The sequence below is a fragment of the Pongo abelii genome, chromosome 5, assembly GCF_028885655.2.
Source record: "Pongo abelii isolate AG06213 chromosome 5, NHGRI_mPonAbe1-v2.0_pri, whole genome shotgun sequence".
In the NCBI taxonomy this organism is placed as follows: domain Eukaryota; kingdom Metazoa; phylum Chordata; class Mammalia; order Primates; family Hominidae; genus Pongo; species Pongo abelii.
Window position 1 is genome coordinate 42902149 of NC_071990.2, and position 17009 is coordinate 42919157.

The window sequence follows — 17009 nt, forward strand, 5'->3', positions numbered from 1 at the left end:
TAGTATAGGTATAGAATAAAACTTACATATTATGTGACTTGCTGGTCACAGCTGGTGGTAATTTTAGCTTACCCTGAGAATTTGCAATTGAAATTTCTTCCTCATTGAAGTAGAAAATTTTGTTTTTCTTGCCAATAATTGTTTGTTAGAAAATAAACCTCAGTCTTTTCATTTAATAAAAATTAGTACTTCAAGGCCGGGCATGGTGGCTCACGCCTTTAATCCCAGCACTCTGGGAGGCCAAGATGGGCGGATCACTTGAGGTCAGGAGTTCAAGACCAGCCTGGCCAACATGGTGAAACCCCTTCTCTACTAAAAGTACAAAAATTAGCTGAGCGTGGTGGGGCACGCTTGTAGTCCCAGCTACTGGAGAGGCTGAGGCAGGAGAATCACTTGAACCTGGGAGGCAGAGGTTGCAATGAGCCTGGGTGACAGGGCAAAACTCCATCTCAAAAAAAAAGAAAAAAAAATTAGTACTTCAAATTGTTTTTAATTGCATTTAGTATTTAATAGTTTGATTTATCTTTTTCAATAATTCTTTTTTCCTATTTCTTATTAAAATGTGCTTGATTTTTTAAATTTTTACTAAAAGTTACAAAACATTTATTCAAGGTGTTACATTTAATTGGAATGGCACTACAGGAAGAAAAACAACATTTAGAGAATGTCACGGAAGAGCATGTAGTAACATTTACCTTCACTCAGAAGATATCAAGTATGTATATATCTTTTTACTAAACTAACTCAAGATATAAATGATTTTAAGAAATCACTTAATAACCTCTTTTATTTGATCATATGGATTCTAAAAGGGTAATATTTAATCCAAACATTTGAGGCTATATGTACTCATCTGTGTAGTAAAGGTACTGTATTAAACCCTGATATATTTTTATAAAAATATCTAGGGCTAAGTTCAAAGTTACAGTCAGCTGTGGTTGACGTAAGATTCTACAGTATTGAAAATAAATAAAAATTATAGGGGATTAGATTGTCATTTCATATAAAGAAATGTGACTTTTTAAAAGAAGGCCAGGGAGTTTTTCTAGCTTTTTATTTTAAAAATTTCAAACATATAGACAAGTCGAAAGAATTGTCCAGTAAACGTTCATATACCTACTCCCTAGATTAGTAGTTTGCTATATTTGCTTTTATATTTATATACTTTCTTGAACCATTTGTTGTAGACATAATATTTCATGTCTCAAAGAAAAGCTTTTCGTTTACTAATTTTTAGAATCAGCCATTGGTCTGATAGTTACCTGCAATTGTGGCAACTTTGAATGTTTTTTGTTTAGAGTTTTTTTAAATATTATTCATGGATTTTTATTTATTCAGTGTTTTATAGTCACTTATAATGAGTATTCCTTTTGATGCTCAAATTATGCCCATTTTGGTCAGTGGGAGTTTATTTAGTCAGCTTCTGTGTCCTTTTCACCCAGCCCCATTTGTATTTGAGTACCACCTCGCTTTCCAGCCCAAAAGATGCCCAAGCTCATCTTGTACTTTCCCTGCCACAGACCTGTAGTCAGCCATTTGCTGAGGTGTTTTTAAATGAATTGATGGTGCTATGATAGGAGTTTATAAATGCTTTGACTGAAAAGGATTATTTCTGTAACTGTGTTCAGTGCCATTTCTTCCTAAACGATAACTGTGAGAATTATACTACCAGGGGACAAGGAGGAAATAATTTTGTTTGCTGCTAGATCTCTAGTTTTCCTTTTTGCCCTCATCCAAGTAAATGAGAGAAAGAGGAGAAACCACGTTTTCCCACCGAAGACTTTATTCTTGGATGCCAGTTTTTACCTATTCTTTTTCTCTGCCATATTGTTTCTTTGGATTAATACTGTTGTTTTTGCTTTCTTTATTTCTGGTGTGTTTATTTTAGAATAACCACACAGAATACTCCCTAATTTCATTCACTCATCACTATAAAATATTAGGTTCTTGGCCAGGCACGGTGGCTCACTCCTGTAATCCCAGCACTTTGGGAGACCGAGGTGGGTGAATCACATGATATCAAGAGTTCGAGACCAACCTGGCCAACATGACAAAACCCTGTCTCTACCAAAATACAAAAATTAACCGGGCATGCTGGTGGGCACCTGTAATCCCAGCTACTCGGGAGGCTGAGGCAGGAGAATCGCTTGAACCCAGGAGGTGGAGGTTGCAGTGGACCGAGATCACACCACTGCACTCCAGCCTGGGCGACAGAGTGTGAGACTCAGTCTCAAAAAAAAAAAAAAAAAAAAAAAAGGTTCTCTCTTACTTTCTCTTTCTTTCTTATTAAACAATCATCATTTTCCCTCAGCATTACTCTTAACTTGTCTTTAGACATTCTACATAATTAAGACACACGATTTATTTCCAAAGAAACCTCTCCCTTATCTAGAGTCACATCGCTAATGCATGCCACAGAGTTTTAGATGTGATAGAATATTAAAGATCACACAGGTCAATCTCTTCCCCTCTTAGGAAAAAGGGACGTTTTTCCAGAATGGCAGCACCAAAATCAAGAAAATCAATAATTGAACATTTCTGGCTGCAGACTAACAGAAAATATGGACTTGACTCTTATATTCGAATAAACAAACAGTGAATTCCTAGGGGAAGAAATTCATTTTATTCTGAATCTAGTTTTTATTAGAGTCAATGGTCAGAGCAAATAAACATATTTGTACATATATGCACCTCTTAATGCTAACTTATTTTTAGACCTGTAAAATCTCAGAGACACCACTTATTTTTAGCTGAATTTGTATGTAATTTTGCTAAAGAGATGTCAAAATAATCATTTGCTATAAAAAGTCACTTTTGAATCCTTAAAGAATTCTAGTTGTTGGCAACTTGTTTGTAAAAGACAAATATGTCACATTCTCAAGAAGTATTGAAAATCTCTATTTTGGTAGAGCCATAATCAAATTATGGGCAATAGGTGTTATAAGCAACTGCATTTATGTTCCTGTGCATAGGAATAGCTACTATGAAGTGTTAGCTATTGTTATTGTGCCTTTTATTTTTCTGCCGTAGAACCTGGTGAAGCGCCAAAAAACTCTCCTAGCATACTAGCTATGCTGGAAACACTACAAAATGCTCCCTACCTAGAAGTCCACAAAGACATGATTCGGTGGATATTGAAGGTAAAATTTCTACATTCCTCTGCTTTTTGTGAGAAATATTGAATATTTGTTATGTGTACATTGTGATGATATTTCATACAGGATACTGATGCTTTTTTTTTTTTTGTAGACTTTTAATGCTGTTAAAAAGATGAGGGAGAGTTCACCTACCAGTCCCGTGGCAGAGACAGAAGGAACCATAATGGAAGAGGTACAAACAATAAAAAGTGTCATAATACTAAAAAATTATAGCAAGTTCAGTATGAACAAAATAAATTTATCTACATTAAGTTGCCAGTTACTCACAACATTTAAATTCCAAGAAATATGCCACTATTTGTCTCTATTTGTTGTAGCAATTTTTTGTCTGCTTTTTTTCTTTAAAACAGGTCAGTTTAAGAGTCTTTTCTCTTGTTTAAATAAGTGAGATTATAGAATAATTTTTTAATTGGTATTTACAATAAAAATATTTCTGCTTTGGAAAAATATGTGCATTTTAGCATCTAATTGTCTAATTGAATGGAGTATAATTTCAGAGTTCAAGGGACAAAGACAAAGCTGAGAGGAAGAGAAAAGCAGAGATTGCCAGACTGCGCAGAGAAAAGATCATGGCTCAGATGTCTGAAATGCAGCGGCATTTTATTGATGAAAACAAAGAACTCTTTCAGCAGACATTAGAACTGGATGCCTCAACCTCTGCTGTTCTTGATAATAGGTAAAAAAAAAAAAAAAATTAATCTCTTGACCAGTTGTTCCCAACTAGGGGCAGTGTTGCTTTTTTTCCTTGTAAGTATACTTTTAATCCTAAAGTAATTTAGTAGAATTCATAGGTAAATTTTGTGACCTCCGTTTAGAAGATTTAATCTTAGAAATCTCTGAATATAGATATGGTAAGTCCTGTGTACACCTGGTAGGGTATTTTCTGCAGAAGACCTTGGACATTCATGAATGAATAAGTACACTACACTCAGTTACCTAGAGCGTATGACATCTGTGTTGAAGATTAGATTACTGTGAGGATTAAAGGAGATGGTTTTGATACATACCAAAGACTTGACAATCCAAGTTATCAAAACCATGTGTTAAATATATACATTCCTGGCCATGCGTGGTGGCTCACGCCTGTAATCTCAGCACTTTGGGAGGCCAAGGCAGGCGGATCACAAGGTCAGGAGTTCAAGACCAGCCTGACCAACATGGTGAAACCCCATCTCTACTAAAAATACAAAAAAAAAAAAAATTAGCCGGGCGTGGTGGTGCGTGCCTATAATCCCAGCTACTCAGGGGGCTGAGGCAGGAGAATTGCTTGAACCTGCGAGGCGGAGGTTTCAGTGAGCCGAGATTGTGCCACTCACCCCAGCCTGGGTGACAGAGCAAGACTCTGTCTCAAAAAAAAGATAAATAAATAAATATATATATATACACACACACACACACACATATACATACACACACATACATACCTGTAGTCTGCTATTTTGTGATTATATAGAAAGTTTTTGGGATCATTTTAATTATATTCATAACCTTTGTATTGCAGCCCTGTGGCTTCAGATATGACACTTACAGCACTGGGCCCCACACAAACTCAGGTTCCTGAACAAAGACAATTCGTTACATGTATATTGTGTCAAGAGGAGCAAGAAGTTAAAGTGGAAAGCAGGGCAATGGTCTTGGCAGCGTTTGTTCAGAGATCAACTGTATTATCAAAAAACAGAAGTAAATTTATTCAAGATCCAGGTAAGTCTTAGCTAGATCCCCATCTTCCCTTTTAATAACAACTGCCAGTTAATGTGGTTGGTGATACATTGAGATTTTTTAAACCTAAAAATAACTCCATAGACTTGGATGGTATCTTTGGCAGGTAACTTAGGCAGGATTTCCCCACTTGGCAGATGTGGAACCACTCCAGAAAGTTATACCTGAATCACATAGCTGATAAATAGCAGGGATTCAAAGAAAAGCTTTTCTTTGTGATGTAACATTATCATACTTTGGCATTTCACAGTCTTTTCCATCCTTCAGTACACTTGCAAAGTCCTGGTCATTTGTTGACACACTGAAATAATAATTGTTTTGTCTTATTGATAGAGCCTGAGTGGAATCTCCTGAGAACAGTGATGGAGAGTTACCTATGTAAGAGGCAATCCTTGAGCCAAATTGATTTAGAATAGTAATACCACCACAGATTGGGTTCCCCAGAAAGCAGATTCTTGGGATACAGATTACCGTGCAGGACAGTTGAGGGCCCTCTTTCAGCAACTGAGGGAGTAAAGCAGGGAGATCCAGTCTGCACATGATTTTGTCCACCACAGACACATTTATTTCTCTGCTTGTAGGTTGTGCTCTGTGTGCGTGTGCTTCAGCGATACCCAGTAAACTTCTTGAGAGTAGGAACTGTGTCTTGGGAATTCCCAGAGCACTGCTTTAACCAGTGCCTTTCACACTGCAGCGTGAAAGGAGGTTTGAGAGCCCACTTTTAGAGTTGCCTTCTCTCTATAAAGAAAGTCTTTGCATCCTACTTATGAAAGGTTGGTCTGCTTCATCTTTAAAAATGGTCATTTAGGCTGGGTATGGTGGCTCATGCCTGTAATCCCAGCACTTTGGGAGGCCGAGGCAGGTGGATCACCTGAGGTCAGGAGTTCAAGACCAGCCTGGCCAACATGGCGAAACCCCATCTCTACTAATAGTACAAAAAAAAACCTAGCTGAATTTGGTGGCACGCGCCTGTAGTCCCAGCTACTCAAGAGGCTGAGGCATGAGAATTGCTTGAACCTAGGAGGCAGAGGTTGCAGTGAGCCGAGATTGCACCACTGCCCTCCAGCCTGGGCGACAGAGACCCTGTGTGTGTTTTTTTTTGTTTTTTTGTTTTTAAAAAAAAAAAGAAAAGGCCAGGCACAGTGGCTCACACCTGTAATCCCAGCACTCTGGGAGGCCAAGGCAGGCAGATCACAAGGTCAGGAGATCAAGACCATCCTGGCTAACACGGTGAAACCCCATCTCTACTAAAAAATACAAAAAAAAATTAGCCAGACATGGTGGCAGTTACCTGTAGTCCCAGCTACTTGGGAGGCTGAGGCAGGAGAATGGCGTGAACCCAGGAAGCAGAGCTTGCAGTGAGTCGAGATCGTGCCACTGCACTCCAATCTGGGTGACAGAGCAAGACTGTCTTTAAAAAAAAAAAAAAAAAAAAGATAGTCATTTAAACTAGGTGCTTTATAATTTCATTCCAGGCCAAAGACAAAGTTGCTAATTTTATTTAACTTATTACTTCCTGAAGAAAAAGCATTAGCTGCCTATAAGTGGATTTTCTTAATGCTTTGACATTTGCACTGTTCTAGTGTTAAAGCAAATTAAAACTATTAAAGCAAATTAAAAGTAGTTCTTTCTAGAGTGTTAGGAAATTTCTAAGATTATACCAATTTATATAAAGAATTCAAAAAATTCTGAAAGAAGCCAGACATCCATCTTGTGTTTCGTGATTTTTCATCCCCTTTGAATATAAAAATTAGCACCAGGACAGAAGACTCTGAATTACTTTTTTTTCCCCTATCTGATCTGGTCTGTGCTTAGATTTTTTGTTGTCACTTTGGCTCTGATGTGATTATTCGCTGTATGAGTGTTGTTAGGCAGTCTGTCCTCTAGGGGGCGCCCCATTACTGCCAAAACATTTTTTTATTAGAGATCATTGTAACCCAGCTGCCCTGAACGCACATAAGGCAGCCCCATGAAGAGAGTAGCTCTTTTACCTGGAGCTCGGGGTATGATGGGAGGAATTGGAATATCTCAGTACCCTGAAAGTGTGAAATGTTCAAAAGATTGGATATATTTAAATTCATAGTTCTAATTTCAGTTTACAATTTGAGAATGTTTAATTAATTTGCTGTGGGTGGTGAAAATTAGAGAGTCCTACTTTCTAAATAATCCAAGGTGTTGCATAAATTATTGGTATCTCGGAGGAATAAACTAGCATTTCATTTCAAATTTACAAGTCTTTATCAAGGATTTTACAATTTAAAGTTACACATTTGTTATAGGAAAATTAAATGCTTCACTTTTTTTGGTTTTTTTGTTGTTGTTGTTGTTTTGTAATACAGAAAAATATGATCCGTTATTCATGCACCCTGATCTGTCTTGTGGAACACACACTAGTAGCTGTGGGCACATTATGCATGCCCATTGTTGGCAAAGGTAATGTATATTCTTAATATTTGTCAAGAGAAGTTTATCTAAGGGCTCAATATTTTTAAAATAGAGGAAATTTCATTCTAGAAAAAAGGAAAAGAACTAAAAATGTTGAAAAAATCTGTATCATTGCCTAATAAATAACAAAAGTTATTTGCCTTGTCATAGATGTAAAGCATATGTCAGATATGTTTTTTAATTTAGCTTTATATCCAAGTCTCTTCTATATCTTCCAAAGAAGGAAGTGGATCTGTATCAGTCTGTGGATGAAGAAAAGGGTTTTTACAGTAGGATAAACTCTAGAAGGGTAATGTTGTCTTTCTTTGGGTCCAGGGTGGACAACTTTTGATTCCATAGATGTTAGTACTTGCTTTGTTACTTCCCAAAATTGTAATGGCTCCCTGTGATGAGATGTCCTGAATTTGTTCTACCTTGGTGTTTCCTATGCTTCTGCAAAACCAATAAATCAATAATACTATTATTCTAGAACTACGCTCACCCAGTTATCATGAACTACCCCCAACAACTAGCCACCACGTTGTAGTCCCAGCTACTTGGGAGGCTGAGACAGGAGAATTGCTTGAATGTGGGAGGTGGAGGTTGCAGTGAACCAAGATCATGCAACTGCACTCCAGCCTGGGCGACAGAGCGAGACTCCATCTCAAAAAAAAAAAAAAAAAAAAAAAAAAAAAGCCACCAGCCTTGGGGAAGTGGCAAGAGAACAATGGCACCGAGAAATTTTTGTTGCTGCTTTGTGAATGCTTTTTTACATGGCGGTCTTTTTTTTTTATTTTCCTGTTTTAGAACTTTTAATCCATTTGGATTTTTAAAATCACTCAAAAATCGTGTTAAAAATAATTTAGTTTAAGATTTTCATTTTTGAACTATTTGTGGAAACAAATTATTTAAAATGTTGAAGCTTGTGGCTGTCATTTATATAAATTACCATCGTTTTGATACCTCATGTTCTCTAATTGTAAAGGTATTTTGATTCCGTTCAAGCTAAAGAACAGCGAAGGCAACAGAGATTACGCTTACATACAAGCTATGATGTAGAAAACGGAGAATTCCTTTGCCCCCTTTGTGAATGCTTGAGTAATACTGTTATTCCTCTGCTGCTTCCTCCAAGAAATATTTTTAACAAGTAAGTTTTGGCTCATGACAACCTATTACAAAGCAATAGTTTGCTTTGAAGATAATGAAATAATAAATCAGGGAGGAAAACTTAGTCTAGGCAATTGCATAGTGTTTTCCAGATACTTTCCAAACTCTAGTCATTTTCTTCTAGCAGACCTGTGGAATGTGATTTTAGTTTTCAGAGAGGAACAGGTGAAAATTTAACAGTTTCTAAGCTATAAAATTCCTATGAAAACCAAGTATCTGGTTTATTTCTAGGGACCCTACTTTTAAGATCTCCCATACACTTTTCAAGAGATGCTCAGTAAACTGGCAGAGGGAGATGGAACAACTCAAACTGACTTTATAGGACAGTCTAAAAATCAAATAAAACTTTTTGCAATGTACTGGCCATTCATAGTTTTAAGAACCAGGCAAAAAAGTGAAAATCTGTTGGTATATTTTAAATGGAAAAATCTCAGCTGGACGTTGTGGCTCACATCTATAAACCTAGCACTTTGGGAGGCCAAGGTGAGAGGATCATTTGAGCCCAGGAGTTCAAGACCAGCCTGGGCAACATAGTGAGACCCTGTCTGTACAAAAAATAAAAAGTTAGCTGGATGTAGTGGCATATGCCTACAGTCCCAGCTACTTCAGAGACTCGGGTGGGAGGCTCGCTTGGGTCAAGAATGCAGTGAGCTTTGATCATGCCATTGCACTTCAGCCTGAGTGACAGAGCAAGACCCTGTCTCAAAAATAAAATAAGTGCTTGCTTCAGCAGCACATATACTAAAATTGGAACGATAAAGAGAAGATAAGCATGGCTCTTTCACAAGGATGACACACAAATTCGTGAAGTGTTCCATATTTTTAGCTCTTTTAGAATTTGTCTAGCAGACTAAAAAAAATAAGAAAAGGAAATGGAAAATTTCTGTAACTTCAGTTTTTTGGATGCTTTTAGTTACGATTATTGGACATACTCATTTCAAGTATGAATTTGATAATGTCTGCTATTCGAATCTGAACTTCATTTCTCAATGTAGAATTATGCTATCTACCTTGCATGCACAAATACTAAGTTATGTGAGTATAAATGATCCATTTCTGTGTTATTTGAATTCAGTTCAAAGCAAAGTCAGTTTTTTCTCGTCAGTTTTAGGAGTTCAAGCTTTGGTGTTCTTAGTCTATGCTACCACAAAATGTTCTTAAAATATTAGTAGATTTTAGTGTAAGCTCATGCTTTTTAATTATAAAAGAATATCATGGTACTGTTTTATCTGCATTTGAACTGATAAAGAAATTAATTATTGTTAGATGGAGGATTAACTGTGTATAAGAAGAAATCACCCTTGTTGGATTTCATCTGTCACTTTATTGGTCCACTTTTTGGGTTTTGCCCATGAGATTCAATTATGGTTTAGTCATATTTGAATACAATCATAAAAAGAACACAGGCTTTGGAATCTGACAGAGCCAAGTTTGAATGCTAGCTTTGTCCCTTATTCGGCCTTAGTCAAGTTACATAGCTCTAAACCTCAGTTTCCTCATCTGTAAAATGGGGACAATAATAAAACCTATTACAAAATATAGGAATACAACCTAGACAAATAATACAACATAGGAATACAACCTATGCAAATAATAACCTGAAACAAAATGGAGGGATATTTTGAGGATTAAGTCTAATACCGTAAGATATTTACAGTAAAATTCTTTACTAAGTGCTTGTAACATAATAAGCACTTGGTAGATATTAATAGTGATAGCGATTATGATGCTTAAGAAATTCTAGCAAATTCCAATACTGAAGAGTGAGATTTTTAATACACAGTGTTATTACTATCATATTGACAAATAATATATTCATTTCCATTGGCCAATATCCTGATTTTTTTTTTAATGCAACAAATTTTCCCCTATCCTTTTTGTTTTTAATATTTGGAATGTGTCTAAAATATGCCTGTGATCATTTAAGGAGTCTTTTGTATCTTAAGGAACAATAATAAAACACTAAATACTCTCTATAATCTTTTCTAGCAGGTTAAATTTTTCAGACCAACCAAATCTGACTCAGTGGATTAGAACAATATCTCAGCAAATAAAAGCATTACAGTTTCTTAGGAAAGAAGAAAGTACTCCTAGTAAGTTCTGGTAACCTGTTTTCATTTTTCCCTGAAGTCCGAGGTCATCAGAAAATGTATTTCCAGAAGAAATTGTTTAAAAGTGAAACCTCCCATTTAAAATTTTGACTCATTCTAATTTTCCTTGTCTTAATAAACTAAATTTGACTTTACTGCATTACTCCTTATTCCTTAAACACACAAGCTCATGTGAAGTTTCTAATAAACACTTCTCACTTATTCCCCCATTTTATTGAAGAGCTTCTGGAGGTGGGGGAGATGTAACTGAGTGTTGCAGAGCTAGCTTTAGTTCTCGGTGGGCTAACTCACCTTACTGTTGGCATTACCAAAGGCTTCCCAAGTTTCATAGACCATGCACTGTACTTATGACCTTGTGGGAACGTAGTACGAACAGGATTTATATCATTGGTTTTCATAGAAACAGAATAGCTACTCTTGTTTTTGTTTTAGTGGCTGTACTATAACGAAAAGCATAGTTAAGAAAGGGCCTTGGTCAACTAGAGCAATAATGTTTTCATGCTTCATATGGTTGTTATGCCAGTTTTTATTAGGGAATTTTTTTCCTTTTTTTTTAATTTCTTTGACCTATATGGCTGTACTTTTAGGAATATTGTCATCTATTGAATAATAGTATAAAATGCCTGTTTCTATAGATAATGCCTCTACAAAGAATTCAGAAAATGTGGATGAATTACAGCTCCCTGAAAGGTTCAGGCCTGATTTTCGTCCTAAGTGAGTATATTATTTTACTCCTTTAATATTTGACCCATTTGAAATGAAAGATTAAGTCAGCAGTTAGGAGGAATATGATTTGGCAAGCGAGGGAGCAAAATGTTATAGGATACTGATCTTTAGTTCTAAGATTTAAGCAGAGGCTGAGGCAGGAGGATAGGGTGAGCTCCGGAGGTGGAGGCTGCAGTGAGCCTTCATTGCACCGCTACATTCCAGTCTGGGTGACAGAGTGAGACCCTGTCTCAACAACAACAACAACAAAAGTTTAAGCATTACATGATGGTATTTATTGCAGTCCATTAAAAAAATCTAAGAACCATGTGGCATGTTTAACTCTCACCACCCTCTCCTAGTCAGCATTGCTGACCTCTGCCACACCCCTTTCTTTACCTGGCTCTCCTTGACAACATCTAATCATTAATTCTAAATACAAACTGCTCAGCCTCCCCAGTGAATCCCGCACTTCTGTCTGACTTCAAAATTTCTATTAATGACCTAACCAAGCTCTTAGTAACCCAGGATTAAAACCAGAATATTTTCCACCCTATTTTACCCCATAGCCAGTTAGTTACAAGGTATAGCATAGATTCTGGAGCTAGACTGGTTGATTCAGTTCCCAGCACCACCACTTATTAGCTGTGCAACTTTGGGCAAATTGCTTGACCTCTCTGTACCTCAATTCCCTCATCTGTCAAGTGAGGATAATTCATAGGTGTTATTAGGATAAAGTGACATAATGTACGTAGAGCTACCTGAAAGCTGTGCCTGGCATGTACCAAGTAACTCAATAAACACAGACCTAGAAGACTTGAATAGAAAAAACATCCCGCCTATAATCCCAGAACTTTGGGAGGCCACTGCGGGCAGATCACCTGAGGTCAGGAATTCAAGACCAGTCTAGCCAACGTGGTGAAACCCTGTCTCTATTAAAAATACAAAAATTAGCCAGGCGTGGTGGTGCACGCTTGTAATCCCAGCTACTTGGGGGGCTGAGGCAGGAGAATCGCTTGAACTTGGGAGGCAGAGGTTGCAATGAGCCAAGATCGTGCCACTGCTCTCCAGCCTGGGCGACGGACCAAGACCCCATCTCAAAAAAAAAAAAAAAAAGAAAAAACTTCAATCTTCTGTCTGCCACACTCCCCCAGTCCTGTCATTTTATTTGTCACTTCTAGTGTTTACTTCTATATTTCTGATTAGACAGTATCTTCACTGTTGACTGGTAAATTATTCCACAATTTTTGGTTAAATCTAGTTGTCAGTTTTTACATTATAATAACTGTGTTTCTGCTGATACAAGTTGCATATTAGAATTAGAATTATATTTCCTTTCTTGTACAGTTTTGTCTTTTTTTTTTTTTTGAGACGGAGTCTCACGCTGTTGCCCAGGCTCAGTTTTGTCTTTCTTATAGTTAATGGTTACCTTGTCTTTTTCATGTACTTGTTTTCTATGTATGTTTTTTTTTTTTTTTTTTTTTCTGAATGGTGCAGTAGATCTGTCCAATGTCTAACAAGTTTTCTTTTTCTTTTCCTTTTTTTTTGAGACAGAGTCTTGCTCTGTCACCCAGGCTGGAGGGCAGTGGCGTGATCTCAGCTCCCTGCAGCCTCCCCTCCCGGGTTCAAACAATTCTCCTGCCTCAGCCTCCCAAGTAGCTGGGATTACAGGCATGCACTACCATGCCTGACTGATTTTTGCATTTTTAGTAGAGGTGGGGTTTCTCCATGTTGCCCAGGCTGGTCTCGAACTCCTGACCTCAGGTGATCCACCCGCCTCAGCCTCCCAAAGTGCTGGGATTACAGGCGTGAGCCACCACACCTGGCCTCCTAACAACTTTTCTAAGTGCTCAGATCTGTCAGATGATCTTCTGTTGCTGGGTCCCTCCTTCCCCCACACAGCCTCTGTTCTCCTGCAGTCAGGAGGGGGCACAGCTGTCACTTCTCTTGGCCCTGCTCTTATTTTCTGGATTGAGTATCTTCCTCTTTCTTAAGTACTTGCTCTTTTTGCAGATTCCTAAGAAAGGATACCTGGATGGTATATTTTCATGTTCGAAAATATGTTTATTTTGATCATATGCTCAATTGATAGTTTGGGTATAGAATTCTAGGGTAGAAGTAACTTTTTATCTAGATTTTGAAGGCTTTATTTTACTAAATTCTATATCCATTGAGAAATTAATCCCATTCTAATTCTTGTCCCTTTGTAAATTTTTGTTTTTTTGAGACAGGTTCTTACTCTGTCACCCAGGCTAGAGTGCAGTGGCACAATTTCAGTTCACTGCAACCTCTGCATCCCGGGTTCAAGCGATTCTCCTGTCTCAGCTTCCCGAGTAGCTGGGATTACCGACATGAGCTGCCACATCTGGCTAATTTTTGTATTTTTAGTAGAGACGGGGTTTCACACTATGTTGGCCAGACTGGTCTCAAACTCCTGACCTCAGATGATCCGCGCACCTCGGCCTTCCAAAGTGCTGTAATTACAGGCATCAGCCACTGCACTCAGCCACATTTTTTTTTTTAACTTTTTTAGAGACGGGTTCTATGTTGTCCAGGTTGGCCTTGAACTCCTGGGCTCAAGCGATCTTCCCGCCTCAGCCTGCTGAGTAGTTGGGATTACAAGTGTGAGCCACCATGCCTGGTTCCTTTATAACTCTATTACTATACTATTACTTCTATTTTCTATTACTTCTTTTTTTTTTTCTTTTTTGAGAGAGTGTTGTTTTTGTCACCCAGGATGGAGTGCAGTGGCACGATCTCAGCTGACTGCAACCTCTGCCACTTAGGTTCAAGGGATTCTCATGCCTCAGCCTCCCAAGTAGCTGGGACTACAGGCATGCACCACCATGCCCCGCTCATTTTTTATATTTTTAGTAGAGACAGGGTTTCACCATGTTGGCCAGGCTGGTCTCAAACTCCTGACCTCAAGTGATTCACCCACCTTGGCCTCCCAAAGTGCTAGGATTACATGCGTGAGCCACCGCATCCGGGCTTGTAACTCTGTTACTCCTGAAAACTGTAAGGTATTCTCTTTATCTCTTCAGTGTTCCGAAATTTTCTATGATATTTCTTGGTGTATGAATCTTTTTTTATTCATTTTGCTAGGTGTTCAATAAACCCAGTGAATCTGAACATTCATGTCCTTCATTTCTGAGAATTTTTTATGTTGTTTCTTAAATAATTTTCTCTTGGATTTTGTTCTTTGAGGTAGTTCTATTAGCTCACTGTTGCCCCTCTTGAACTGATAACCTAATTTTCTTATGAGTTTTTTGCTTTCTGCATTGTCTCTGTTTTCCCTGAGTTCTGTTTCTCTGCTTCTTGTTTTGGTTTATCTCTTTGATGCTTTCCTTAAATGTTTATTAGTCCTTGGATAACTATTTAAGCATAAGGCAATGAGCATAAGGATACCTGGTGGACAGGTTGGAGATTGCTGACTTATAAGCCTCACAGTAAGGTGATCAGGACACCTCCAGTCTTTTGCTTGGTGACCCCCGAATGTCAGTGTGTAAAAACAACTTTCCCCTGAGGATTGTTCACTGGAAAAACTAATCTCTGTGGAAGTGGGTATACATTGCTGATGTTCTCAGGATGGGAAACAGGGTCAAGGATCTCACGTATGTAGGCTTGTGCCCAGCACCCTGTTTTCAGCCCTGTGCCTCACCCCTGCTAAGTCAAAGAGTCTAACTCCTCTTAGGCAGGGGCAGTTTGCATTATCTCTGATCGCTTTGCATACAGTTATCTCTGGATATATGTTAAGTGGTTCAATTTCAATATAGCAAAGAGCTGTTAAGAAACCAAACCATTTGATTGATATGTACACATTGTTCTGAGCTAATTTTATACATGTTTACTTCAGGAACCCTTATTCTGAGAGCATAAAAGAAATGCTAACGACATTTGGAACTGCTACCTACAAGGTGGGACTAAAGGTTCATCCCAATGAAGAGGATCCTCGTGTTCCCATAATGTGTTGGGGTAGCTGCGCATACACCATCCAAAGCATAGGTAAGAGATTTACAGCTGTTTCTCTATAAGTCACAAGCATTCGTTGATATGAATTAGGTGTAGAATCTTGTTTTTAAATGAAATGTTTAAAGAGGGAACAATGTGAAGAAATAATAAAAAGAGTTAGAAGCAAGAAATGTAGTGTACTGACAAAATACTAGATTGATAGTTCATAAATTAACCACAGCAACAGAGAACTCTTGGTGGTGGTGGTGGTTATAGCTTCTTGTCAGTTGAAGGAATGTACTGTTCGTTTTTACTTTGTAACCAAATTTAATTCTTGTGAAATGACTTTGAAGATTCTGAAACTTGACAATATTGTACTTCCTGTAGAATTGGGGTTTTTTTAACCTTTTTTAAAAAATTGTATTAAAATATACATAACTTAACATTTACCATTTTAACCATCTTTAATCTGTAGAAAGAATTTTGAGTGATGAAGATAAACCATTGTTTGGTCCTTTACCTTGCAGACTGGTAAGTTCTCAGTTTATTCAGTTCATGATAGTGGGGCGTGGAAATTAGGTGGTTCTGCTGCTTTTAATCTTATGGACCTGCAGTAGTTACTTACTACATTCACTTCTTTCATAGTAAAAACCCATTTTCTGAAAGGATATTAAAGAAGTAACGTTTGTGGTTTAATCTTTCTTTTAAGTAAACTTCAGGAGGCCGGGCGTGGTGGCTCACACCTGTAATCCCAGCACTTTGGGAGGCCGAGGCGGGAGGATCACCTGAGGTCGGGAGTTTAAGACCAGCCTGACCAACATGGAGAAACCTCGTCTCTACTAAAAACACAAAATTAGCCAGGTGTGGTGGCACATGCCTGTAGTCCCAGCTACTCAGGAGGCAGAGGCAAGACAATCGCTTGAACCCAGGAGGCGGAGGTTGCGGTGAGCTGAGATTGCACCATTGCACTCCAGCCTGGGCAACAAGAGTGAAACTCCGTCTCAAAAAAAAAAAAAAAAAAAATTGCAGCCTGGGCAATATAGTGAGACCTCATCTCTACACAGATTTTAAAATTGGCTAGGAGTGGTGGCGTGGCATGTACCTGTGGTCCCAACTACTTAAGAGGCTGAGTTGGGAAGATCACTGGAGCTGGGGAGGTTGAGGCTGCAGTGAGCCATGATTGTGCCCCTGTACTCTAGGCTGTGCAACAGAGCAAGATCCTGTCTTTAAAAAAAAAAAAAGAAAGAAAAAAAGAAGCAGCAGAAGAATGTGTATTCTAGCTCCACTTTCTTGCTAACCATTCATATTTCAACTTCTGCAACTGGGCTCCACTTCTAACACTTTCTGACTTCTATGAAATATCTCTTTCCAAGTTCACCAAATGATCTCCTGATTATCATTTTGTGTGGGCATTCTTTAGCCCTTGTCTTTGAAACCTCTGCTTAATTGCTCATTCTGAAACTTTTATTTCTCTCCATTCCTTCTTCATTCTGAAGCTCATTTTTCTCTTAATTTCTGTGACACTCTTGGCTTTTTTCTACCGCTGTGGCCCCTGCCTCTCAGCCCGCTCTCCCTCCTCCATCCTGCAGTTGTCATTTTTAAACCTCCAGAGTTCTGCCGTCTAATACTCTTCCCTGGTCAGCCCCATCTATGCCTCTGATTTCAGTTATATCCAGATGATCCCCACCTGTGTATCTCCAACCCAGATCTTTATCTTAGGCCTAGGTTATCTCTGCCTGCTTTATTTTTTTGACCTGGATCTCCTACATATACC

At 38.2% G+C, this 17009-nt stretch overlaps 1 protein-coding gene and 1 non-coding gene across 10 annotated transcripts in view; both read left to right on the forward strand.

Moving 5' to 3' along the window:
• The window catches only part of UBR2 (ubiquitin protein ligase E3 component n-recognin 2), a 129001-nt gene that overhangs the window by 91818 nt on the left and 20174 nt on the right, over positions 1 to 17009 (forward strand). For 5 of the 9 annotated variants that reach the window (XM_054557504.2, XM_024248496.3, XM_024248495.3 and 2 more), the window contains 11 exons: positions 613 to 715; positions 3031 to 3140; positions 3250 to 3330; positions 3656 to 3834; positions 4660 to 4859; positions 7217 to 7310; positions 8287 to 8448; positions 10458 to 10561; positions 11215 to 11293; positions 15141 to 15289; positions 15711 to 15766. In XM_054557504.2, coding sequence (XP_054413479.2) covers positions 613 to 715; positions 3031 to 3140; positions 3250 to 3330; positions 3656 to 3834; positions 4660 to 4859; positions 7217 to 7310; positions 8287 to 8448; positions 10458 to 10561; positions 11215 to 11293; positions 15141 to 15289; positions 15711 to 15766 — 1317 coding nt within the window. Of the gene's footprint in view, positions 1 to 612; positions 716 to 3030; positions 3141 to 3249; positions 3331 to 3655; positions 3835 to 4659; positions 4860 to 7216; positions 7311 to 8286; positions 8449 to 10457; positions 10562 to 11214; positions 11294 to 15140; positions 15290 to 15710; positions 15767 to 17009 lie in introns of those variants that run through there. The other 4 variants (XM_054557505.2, XM_063724799.1, XM_024248497.3 and 1 more) reach the window with 2 other exon arrangements.
• On the forward strand, positions 9186 to 9292 carry LOC112133951 (U6 spliceosomal RNA). Its single transcript, XR_002915550.1, has one exon. It is a non-coding gene; the product is annotated as a U6 spliceosomal RNA (small nuclear RNA).